The sequence below is a fragment of the Vigna angularis genome, chromosome 4 (genome assembly GCF_016808095.1).
Source record: "Vigna angularis cultivar LongXiaoDou No.4 chromosome 4, ASM1680809v1, whole genome shotgun sequence".
NCBI classification, from domain to species: Eukaryota; Viridiplantae; Streptophyta; class Magnoliopsida; order Fabales; family Fabaceae; genus Vigna; species Vigna angularis.
The window spans coordinates 40,655,948-40,668,281 of record NC_068973.1 but is presented as its reverse complement, the minus strand read 5'-3'; the positions used below and the strand labels follow the sequence as shown (position 1 = coordinate 40,668,281).

General features: G+C 29.5%; 1 protein-coding gene and 1 non-coding gene across 2 annotated transcripts; one reads left to right on the top strand and one right to left on the bottom strand.

The window, feature by feature from the left end:
- Positions 1-1,715: 1,715 nt before the first annotated feature.
- LOC108342562 (uncharacterized) lies at positions 1,716-2,042 on the bottom strand. The gene has a single exon (XM_017580353.2). It carries the CDS (start codon positions 2,040-2,042, stop codon positions 1,716-1,718), a length of 327 nt encoding a protein of 108 aa, XP_017435842.1.
- A 7,183-nt stretch (positions 2,043-9,225) lies between these two features.
- TRNAL-CAA (transfer RNA leucine (anticodon CAA)) lies at positions 9,226-9,309 on the top strand. The gene has a single exon. It is a non-coding gene; the product is annotated as a tRNA-Leu (tRNA).
- The last annotated feature ends 3,025 nt before the right edge of the window (positions 9,310-12,334 follow it).

The window sequence follows — 12,334 nt, the reverse complement described above, 5'->3', positions numbered from 1 at the left end:
CATCCTTTATAAGATTCAAAGAGATTCTTAATAATTTTCTTTTTATATTTTGATTTTTGATTTGATTCTTATATATAATTTTGATTCAATTAAATTTCCATTTTTATAAAAGATTCACAATTTAAAAATACCATATGTCAAAATATTGGTTTGTCATTGTATCAAAATTTATGTTACATTTTATTTTGAAACTTTTCTATGACCCAAATTTTCATTCATAACATATTTTCGCATTATACTTCCAAACTTCATTAATGTCAATTTATCAGAAAAGAGAACATTGCATTTATTTTAAGACTCAATTGAATATTTAAAAAAATTATGAATTCAATTGAATAAAAAAATATAAAAATAAAAATGATAAAAAAACCTAAATATAAAACTAAATTACTAATTAAAAAATTCATAAAAAAATTATTTAGTTGAAAAATAAAGGGAACATGTTTTGTTTATTAATAATATAATCTTTTTAATTACTTACTATTACTATTATTATTAAAATAAATAATATTAAAAAATAACCCATAGTGAAACAAGTTACAAAGATAATTAATGCGTCTCTTCTTCATATCTTTGCCCTGCTCAGAATCTTCATCAATGACCTGATTTTCTATTTTTTTTTTTCCTGCATCAGACCAACTTGTCTCCCTCCTTCCTTTTACTTTCTATTCTGTAAATAATAAGCTTTAGTGCCTCTTCATCCATTACTAATTTCCTTAGTTGCCTCATGGAGAACTTCCAAACAATTACATCTTATTATTGCCAAATGGTTCTTCTTAATCACGCCCGTAATATGGTTATTTATTTTTAACTTTATAAGAATATATTTAGACGAATTTATAAAAACACAAGAATACAAAGTAATTTAATAATGAAAAATATTAATTTAATTCACGTTAGATGAATTTAACGTAAATCAAAATAAGAATTGAAGGAGAAATTTGCCGGACCGGGTAACACTGATTGATATATCTTGAAAAATAAGAGAAAAGAGAAACAAAGAATAGATATGCAGGGGATATGAATAAAGTGAAACATATATAAATGAAATAAAGTATATAGTTTATTTAAAAATTAAAATCATATATATGTTTCTTATTTGTGGACTTACTGATTCTTATTTTGTATTCACATTTTGTGTTCTTAAATGTCAATTTTATAGGAATTGGATCTGTTTAAAATAAATTTACTGATGATGTATGCATGTAGAGAGGTGGGACAGTGAAGGGGCTATAGCTTAGTTGATAAGAATGATGTTGGTATCTCACATCAAACCAGGATTTCTGAGGTCTCATGAATTCTCCACACCTAACTTAGCTGACACACTAAACTTTGTTGTCCACACTCTATTTAATATTAACTAACCCCAAAACAAATTATCCCAGATCCCTAACATCGACCAACCAAGCCACTATACTCTTTCATTTCAACTACAAACACAAAAATAACTTCAATAATTCTTATATATATAAACTATCATTACAAGGAATAACAGGCATATAGGTTATATACAAAATGAGTTCCAATTAGAACAAAAACACACTCTGTACAACTTACAAACAGGGAGAAAAGGAAGAAGAGGATAAATTAAGAGAGTCCTTTTCACACAAACTATCTTTACCAAATTATTATTATTATTATTACGAGGAGGAGGAGGATTATATATTTATTAAGTAAAAAAAAATAAAAAGAAGGTGTTATTATCATGATTTCAATCACAAAGGGGCTAAGGGAAGCTGGCGAGGGAGTCTGAAACGGACCTGAGAAGCTGGCGATCGGGGCGCCACGCCGTGCCAGCAGATACCTCCCTTGCACACCTCCCGGCTGTCACGCTGGTCGCGGTGAAAGGCGCAGGTTGCTTTGCGCGATACGTCCCACGTGAGCGTGGTGAGGAGGATGAGAATGACAGCGGCGGTGGAGACGACGAGGAGATAAGCGCCGTTGAAGCTGTGGCCGCAGATAAATCCGTAGGCCTCAAAAGAGGCCATTAGCGCAAGGAAGATGGTGGTGAGGTTCCGCGCCACCACATCAGATATGGCCATGTAGAGAAGAGTTGAAGAATGTGCAGGCTTTAATGGGAAGAATCCTGAATGGTGGTGCTAACGTTGAAACCTCTCTTACTCTCTTTTAGTTGCCGAAACGGGTCCCTCAGTCTCTCTCTCTTTCTGTCCCCTCTCTACTCTCTCTTTTCAGCGGTGCAGATTTGGGTTGTGAATGCCCAAAAACACCTACATGTCCAATCATAACCCTCCACGTGTTTTCTTCTCAATTTCTTCAATTATGTATTTTCATACATATTTCTTTATATTTTGATATCATTTATTATTTTTATTTCTTTCTTTTTTCTTACAATATGTATTCAATGATACTAAAATTCATTATTCTTTTACAAGTACAGAAATTCATTTTTTTATAATTATTTTACTTTTTTAATATATATTAAATAAATGTTATGCCTATTACTGTTAACATTATGAAAATTACGTAATTAAAATAATAGAAAATGAAGTCCGTGAAAAGAATAAAAAGAAGTTACTTGATATCGGGAATTTATTGAGAGTGAGTATAAATTCGGCATGTGTGTATTGGCTTTAATACAAACGAATAAGTACACACGATATTGAGGTGGGTTAAACCAGCTAGGTAAGCGGTCATAAATAACATGATTCTCCTCCTTTTATTTAAGGGAAAGGTATTTGACACTTATCCACTAATATTACACTCATCTTACACCTGTTTTAATAGCAGTATTTTAATTGAAAAATTAAAAAGTAAATAATATATATTAATATTTGGGATTTTCATGCGTTTGTTTGTTTCTTAAGAGTGCCTTGATATCAAGCCTCTTTATTTAATCTTACCATTTTAATTTAAGTTTCTTTGTGATTGGATGAAATTTAACTTAAAATATATTGAAACTGAAAATCTATTACATAAAAAATTATTAAAATTATACCATTAATAATTTAACATAAAATATATACTTTATAACTAATACAAAAAAGACTTTGATCTCGTAATAGAAAAAAATCAACTTTTGATGAAATTTTTGTAAATAAATATTTAATTTTAACGTTTGAAATTTTTAATTTATAATGTCATATCAAGAAAATTTGATGTAAATATTTGTCAAGTGAAAATTTATTCAAATATGATGTTAAATAGTATAGTTTCAAACATCAAAAAATTATAACACATCGAAATATCATAGGTATATCTATGATTTATTTAAAACAGTTCGTATAAAATTTTATATTGTGCTAATTATTTTTAAGATGACACAACGTGAAAATATAAATTGTAATATGACATTTTAAACATTTAAAATGATTTTTTATTTTTTTAAACTTATTTTATAATACTTTCTCAATTACATCAACATAAATATAATAAAAAAATTTACGATGAATTTTTTATATAAAATTGAAATTAAAATGAAAGAGAAAAAATATAAAAGAAAATTACCTTAAATAAGTTTTACAAATATTGAAAAAAGTTTATTAAACCATATTATTATTATTTGATAGAATTTTTTAAGACTTAAATAAACTATGAGTCTTCGTATATATTTTTTTTGACAAAGAATTATTGGTAACCTAATTTTAATTTTGGAGGTTTTATGTTAAATAAATATAAGATTAAATTAAAATATATAAATAAATATTAAGTTAGAGTTAAAATTAATTTCTTGACATGACGATATTAGAGTCACTCTTAAATTTATATTGTTTCATATATTATCATCAAATTACTTGTTAATGTTTTAAGTCACGTTTAAGATATATATTATTTAATTTGAAAAAATATATTAAAAGTTTCACATCAATTAAAATTAAAATTAATTTAAAATATATAAACTAATAAAAATATTTTTTTATAAAAAATTGAGTTAACATTAAAATTTACTTGATATCATCTAAGACACAAATTAGTGTGAGATTGGTAATTAGGTGTTTGTTGTTTCCTTTCATAAATAAATAAACTAGGTGGTTCCAGACCATTAATGTAGCATGCATTGTGTTCATGAAAGTATAATAAGAGAGTACATGATATGGGAGAACACTGCAGTTTTATCAGATTTCTCACTTCCCTATAAGGGGGCATGCATCTGTAACGTCTTGAGAAGCCACGTAAAAAGTTTTGGACACTTTCTTTTTACCTTTTTAGACATAATTCAGAGCATTTGACCGCTGTTAAAGGCTTTTTTAGCGACACTCAACACCACGCTATCAATCTCACCAATCATTCATCCGTCCCTTTACCACTTCTCCAACCTCCTTTTCCCCACTTTTCGATACTCAGAAACTACGTTCCCCACTCCAACTTTTTTCGATCAATCATTTTACTATGGTTTAACTCAATATATTTTAATGATATTTCATAATATTTTTTTTACAATATTTTAATATCATCTATTTCATAATATTTTTTTTACAATATTTTAATATCATCTATGTGTTGTAAGGCCGCACGTTCTCAGTTGGAGGGGGGCGGCAGTCATCATGCTTAGAAGCACCAGCCGCCCCAATATCAGAAGTGGGCTTCTATTTTATTGCTAATGGGGAGCAGCACTCAGAGGGTCCCTTTCCTTCAACCTGCACCGTCCAAGAGTAACAAGGGAGCTGAGGCATGACTTTAAAACTGTAGAGAGGAGAAAATAGAGTTTTGGACTGCAAAAATCTGAAAGGTGAGGTTGAGAGCTCTGGATTTGCAAGGAGACCGTGGGAGGGAGATTCAAAGTTTTTGCAAAGGAAGTCTTCAAGAGGTAAGGGGAGCTAGATCCTTTTCTTTAGATTGTATGAATCATGTATGTGTTTAGGGAAATCTATAATATAGCTTCGTTCATGAACAATTTTCGTATTCAGAGTGACCTGGTTGTATGTAAATCTGCATGAGTGGTTGTAAAATTGTGTTGTTGGAGAAAATCTGGGAAGAAGGGGATGAAAAATTGGGGTTTTCTGGGTTTTCTGGAAATCTGGTGCGTTTCTGCAGAATTCTGCAGAACGCGCGTTCGTTCCAAATGGCTCGACCAATTAGTGGTCGGCCAAATATTATGCGCGTTCGGTTTTGATGAAACGAACGTTCGCGTTCGTTGTTATTTTGAGCGTTCGTCCAAATAATGTTCGTCCGTGTTTTTGAGCGTTCGTCCAAATAGTGTTCGTCCCAGTGAGCGTTCGTCCTTCCCAGCGAGCGTTCGTTCCAGTGAGCGTTCGTTCCAGTGAGTGTTCGTCCAGTGAGCGTTCGTCCTAGTGAGCGTTCGTCCTTAAGTTACATGTTGAGCGTTCGTCCAAATAGTTGAGCGTTCGTCCAAACAGTTAAGCGTTCGTCCAAATAGTTGAGCGTTCGTCCAAATAGTTGAGCGTTCATCCGAATTGTTGAGCGTTCGTCCAAATTGTTGAGCGTTCGTCCAAATAGTTGAGCGTTCGTCCAAATAGTTGAGCGTTCGTCCGAATAGTTGAGCGTTCGTCCTTAAAACATTGAGTGAGCGTTCGTCCAATAGTGTCCAGTGAATAGTGCTCGTCCAAATAGTATTTTACAAATATGTTGAATTTTAAGTTCCTTTGCTTTTGGATTGAATTATGTGTACCAATGTTTGGAATATTATCTATGACATGAATTATGTGAATGTATGAAATATGTTGGAATTGCTGGGATAATATGGTGGTATCTGATTTTTCATAATTGGGGTTAAGGTTCAAAGTAACAGTAAGTTATGTTATTTAAATATTTCGGTTGCAATTTATGAATGCATGTTCATGTAATCCAGATTGGTTGAAAGGGTATGGTTATAAGTGGTTTATGATGTACATGGTTCCAAAAGAAATATCATGAGATTAAAATGGTGGGATTAAATCGGAAATTAAGATCTCTCGGTGGGATCGGTTAGTGTATTGAATGAATGTAAGAGGCTTCCATATGGGGGGTTATCCCTACACTCCAACGGTCTTTCATTCTCACTTAGAGAGGATTGACGCGTGTGGTGGGAGTAGAGGGAGGTCCCAGGGTAGACGCTATCACTGGAGGTCTATTCCGCGGTAACGGACTAACCTTGTGTATGGTCGGGTGAAACCCCTCGGCAATGGCTTTGCAAAGCAGTAGGGTCCATCACAAGTGCACAACCCGCCCCAGCTCTACATACATTCTAGTCCGGACGAGTCGATCTATAAAGTAACAAGTCGGTCTATAAAGTAACAAGTATTGTAATGTTAGTCTACCATGTTTGAATGACTTTTGCATGTCGTGTAAGTAGGTGAATTGTGGTTTAATGAGTATGCTCTAATTGTTCTTTTATACGAATCTAAGTATGATTATATGAATTACCTATGCTATATGTATAACATGCTTTTATATCTAGCTCACCCTTGCATTGTTCTTGTTATGTGCTGTTTGGGTATGTTTCTTTGGCGATGATCATCCACTTGGATGGGAGCAGACGTTGTCGAAGTGATTCCCTTGGAGCAAGAGCTGGAGGTTGCTGATATTGCAGATTAGTCTTCTTTGAATTTCCTGATTGAACACTTGTAGTGTTTAATCCTTTCAACTGTTTAAGTTTAAATTTTCAGTTTCTTTTATTTCTGGATGACTGTAATTTCACATTTTATTACACGTCATACTCCGACTGTTCTCTATATTTGGATATTAACGTCTTTGTTATGTAATATTGGTTATTATATAATCGGGATGTTACATGTGTTATTATGTGATTAGTTCATGTTGAAATTTATGATTATTATTATTAATTATAAAATAATTTTAGACCAATCACATAATAACACATAATTGATATTAAAATATTGTAAAAAAGATATTATGAAAGTATCATTATCCTTACTTAAACAACTAACCAGTTTTAATTTAGCCTAATAACATTTTAATTTCAATTTTAGAAAAGTACTCTTTTCTGATCTGATTATTTTATTTGCACCAAAATACCTATTTTCTTTTAAAAGAATCAACAATTTTTTTTTCAATAAATTAATGTCTCGTTAATTGTACATCACTGAATCTTAAATACTTTCCTAGTCGATGATAATTCTCATATAAGTAGTAATAATTTGCAAAACTATAAATTAATAATCTTCTTTATTAGTAGAAAAAACAAAAACAAAAATACCGTTGGATGTGAGTTTGATTATACTTATTTTTGTTTTATTATAGACCTTTAATTTTATGTTGGTACGATTTCTAAACTAAATTAACGAAATATACACTTATGTTGGTATGATTATATTAAAACTTTACTTTTTACATGAAAAAAAAATTGAACTATAAAATGTTCGTGTCATGGAAACATCCAAAACTACAAATTACATCTAAAATTAAATGTTAATTAAAGAAATAACGCTCATATGAGTAGTGTGGTAGAGAAATATTTTAGGTATTAATAATTTAGAACGGGTCCACAACATAAGTTTTACACGATTATTTACGCTAAACTCATTCTATAATAACTAAAAACTTGACGTCTATATGTTTTAACCTTGTTAAACTTTTATTAGCTGTTTCGTCAAAGGATATGGTTTTTAAACGTCGTAACTAACTAAGGTGGTTTGGGTTTAAAGGCAGACTGTTGTTTGTTCTAAGAAAGTTTGTTTCTGCATCTCGATAACTTTTTTCATGTACTCATATAAATTTTATTTTTATTTTATTCTTTCCGAAATACAAAAGCTATTTTTTCTCTTAAAAGAAAACTTTAGGTACTATAATTTAGAAATAAAAAATAAGTGTATAATTTGAAAGTTATTTTTTTAATTGTATAATCCGAAATCTGACTTCCATATTACACAATATGAAAGTTAGTATTAATTTTTTAATGGTGAAATCTATAAGCCATTCTTTTTAAAATAAAAATTGAATTGTACAGTTTATAAGTCATTTTTTAATTTTCAATTCCATAATTTGGAAAGATTCTGAATTACATTGAAAGTCATTTTTCATATTATACAATTGAAAAACAAAATAGGGAGTTTTCTATGTGGGGGTGCTGAGAGAAATTTATATAGGTGCAGCAAGTAGCTGGCATATTCTAAATACAGCATAGCGGGCTCGAAGAGTTGAAGCCCGTAACCTTGAAGCCCAACAAGAAAGTGAAAAAAATTGTATTGAATTTAAGTTCACTAAAATCAATAAATATATGTTGTATTGTACTCAAATTAAAAAATGAAGTGATTAATTAACAAAATACGTATCTGAATGACTGCTTCCTATAACATGTAAAGTCACTGAAATCGAATTAATTCAATGCTGTTCTATTACTTATACTCAAATCAATAAATATATGTCAATAAACCAGCTAACACAAAACATAAAGGCTACCTAATTTACCAATTAATTTTAATAATATTATTTTTGTTAAAAATCAACTGATGGAAAAATACCTAACCATCTAATTAATTATATCACTCCATTTTTTTCGCGTGTGAGAGTGCTTGAAGAATTCTAATTTTTGTTTTATTTAACATCGCATCAGTTAGTCTTTTAATTATATATATGTTTTCTAATCTTTAAACAATGAGTTGAATAGGTTTCAATACCTTTAATTGATTGATATTGGAATTTATATCTCTATATTTTATACTTAACATTTAATAAATATATAAATTTGGTTCTCAAGGTGGCTTTATTACAGTTAGGTTAATAATTAATCGTAATCATCTTAATCAAACATTTGCAGGCATGCTATCATGTAGCTCGGTTAAAACTAAAAACAAAAATAGGGTTACCAATTGTTACAGGGATCAATTAAAAAGCACTTGCAAATTTATTTAGCTCTTCAATACTAATATATGTATGTTTATTGTGTGGGATGGAGGGAGAAAAGGTGAAATAGAAAACTGTACAATTATTATTAATCTCTCTCTCTATACATAGAGAGAGACTTACAATATATATTTGTTAATTTGCTTAAATATGCTACCTCCATTTAACAAATATTTACTTTTTTTCTTTTTCTTATATTTTTTCATCGGATTATATAATTAAACACATCAATTATCTTTTTCTTCCTTTTATATCCTACAAGGTTGAACCGATAGTTTTTTTTCATAAAAGATTCTGGACGTGATATAAAATTAATTTCAAACAATACTCACTCTTAACATAATTAAAATATCTATTATATACCAAATAAAAGAAATAAGAGGCAGAATGGTTTTTAAAATACAATGAATAAAATATTGAGACATATTTAATCATATTAGAGTGGAAACAAAGTTTAACAAGCAAGTCAGGATGGCCGAGTGGTCTAAGGCGCCAGACTCAAGTTCTGGTCCTCTAACGAGGGCGTGGGTTCAAATCCCACTTCTGACAAAAATTGTACTTTTTTGCTTTTTTTTTAATTTCTATAAGTTCTATGTTTTTTTTTTATTTCTATAAGTTCTATGTTTTGTTTTATTTTATTTTCTGAATTTTATGCTTTTATAAATTCAACGTTTATTTAAATTTTTTAGTGTTCTATAACTTCTATTTTTTATTTTTCTGAACTTTATGCTTTTATTAGTTCAACGTTTATTTAATTTTTTTTACTAAAAATCATCTTTGAATTTATAATATTTTTTCATTACAAAATAAAAAATGCGTGAATTGATCTAAAATCATAGTTTTTGAAGCTGATTTTTGTAATTTACATAAAACCAAGCTTTTTTTTCGCTGATGTCCAAACCCCAATTCCTGTTAGTGCAGTTACATTTACTTTTTCCTTTTGTAGGTATGAGTAGGATTCAACAATTTGAAATTAGGCCCATTTATTTGTAAGGCGCTGTTTTCCACCGTTGTTCCCTCCACCACCCCATCTTCTCTATATATTTTTCCAATTTTTTCTAAATTTTAAATTTATCTTTTTTACTTTCTACTTTTACCAATTTTACTTTTTACTTTTTAAAATCGTAATCTCAATCTCCTCTCACTTTCACTTTTCCTCTCACTCTCAGCAGCAAACTCCCACCCCCGCTGTCACTTTCTCTCTTTCTCTTAATTTTCACTTCCGTTAACACAAAATTTGATAGAAAAATCAAATTTTGCATGATATAAATTTAAAACATTTATAACTTCTGATGAGTTTTGAAGTATCATGATTCCATAATATAATATGCTAAAAATTTATTCCTGAGTTCCTTGTCTTTAAATAATCGAACTTGAAAATCTATACTTAAAATTACATCCGTGCTTACAATGGTGCAATTAAAGAGAAGTATGTTTGTTGAGTACGAAATAAAAAGTGAATAAAAGAAAAAATAGTTAGTTTAGTTTATCACTAAGTGTTCGGTGAATCTCGCGGAATTTGAAAGGAAATGGAAAATGTTGTGTTAATGGAAGTGGAAATTAAGAGAAAGAGAGGAAGTGATAGTGGGGATGGGGACTTGCTATTGTGAAAGTGAAAGGGGATTAAGATTAGGGTTTTAAAAAATAAAAAGTAAAATTGATAAAAGTAAAAAGGATAAATTTGAAATTTTAAAAAAATTAATGTAGGGAGAAGATGGGGTGATGGAGGGAGCGTCATTCTCCGTACAATAATTTAGGCCCGTGTTGAAACTGAATTAAAAGTACTAAAAATGGGCCTGGCCCAATTTCACCAAACGAGATATTGTGCACCTTCATAGACCTCCGTATGTTTCTTCTTGCACACTCACATAAAAGCAAACGTCCCAATTTGTGATTTTTACATTGTGTAATTTAAAAGTCAAAACAAACTTCGGAGTAGTGACATAAATGTGGTAATATGTTTAGCAATTTTTTGAAAAAAAAAGGTAATTGTTAAGAATTACAATAAAATAATTTTAAAAATTTATCTTAACTTCAAGTTGATTTTTAAGGATTATAATATTTTTTTTTGAACTTTAGTTAAGTTGAATTAAATTTAATTCCTTAATCAAAATCCGAGTGCATTATCATTAAGAATAGGGTGGGTTACGTTACGAATGTTGAACATTTGGATATGATATTTTAACAACTAAAAGTTAAAATTTTTTTAACAATAACTACATGTCAAAAATTTATTGATTTATTTTAAATATTTAAAAAAAATATTTTAAATGTTGCTACTTAAACAATTGTTAAAATGTTAGTTATGAAAAATTGTTAAAAGAAAATTTTCCAATCGAAAAACCCAAACAATTTTACTTTGGAATTTGAGCCTTTTTCTTCTCACTTTTATATGCACGGTGGTTCAGAAGTGCCCCAACAATAGGATGGACCATTTTAACAAGAAAACCCAATTATGGCCATTTGTGTAATCCCTTTGGATGGATGATATGCCAATTTCAACTGCTAAATTAATTGAGTGTGCCAAAAGTCAAACCATCTATTTAAATTTTTTATTAGAGTTATATAAATAAATAGCCTTCATATTTTAACAATCCATAACAAAAAAGAAACCATTTGTTAAGTTTTTTTTAATTGACACATGTATGATTATGTCATTAAAATAAATTTGTCAGGTGGGTGTTTATTTAATAAAAGATGTCTATATATATTTTATAAATAAGACAAGACAATCATTGAAAAAAAAAAACTAACGAGAAAATTAACTTCAGTTTCAAAAGATATACTCAAACTAATAATGAGAAGTTTGTATGATTTGAGAAAATATTAGTTTTTTTATATTAATAAATATAAAAAGTGTCTACCTATATATTATTATTATTATATTTTATTTTTTGTATATTCTGCAGACGGCAGAAACAAAATTGTATAATGGTGTTTACTAAAACGATAAAGGATAATATAAAGTATGCAATGCTTGCTTGCTAAATGTCCTTATTGTGAACCCCCAATGCTCACAACTGATGGTAGGTGTAAATTATGAACAATAAACAAAATATTTGGTAGCCCCTATGAAGTTGAGATGTAAAAAGGGGATAAGATATAGCAGAAGCACCAACCACAAGGAGTAAATTGCTGATCCAAAAATCCGATGACAGAATCAAATTGTTAGAGATATCAAATTGATAAACGCTTGGTTGTAGACGATTTGCTAGATTACATCACTGAATGCCAAACCAAACCATGGCCACCACCACACCACTTTCTTCTTAATGGATTCAAGATTATTTGTATACACACCTAATACCAAAACATTTCAATAAGGTTGCTCCATAAATAGATTGTGGGTCAGATCATGCCTTACAAGTAATATTTGTTTATTTTTAAATATTTTCACCTAATAAATTTTAATGATAATATATTATATTTAATAAAGTAGATTCGTCACACTTAGTTTTCTTTGAATAATTTGAGGCCAGACAATTTTAATCAAACTCGTGGTACCATTTGTATTATTTTTGTTTTATATACTTCTTTAACATACACTTGGTATGAAACGTCAAATTATCTTATA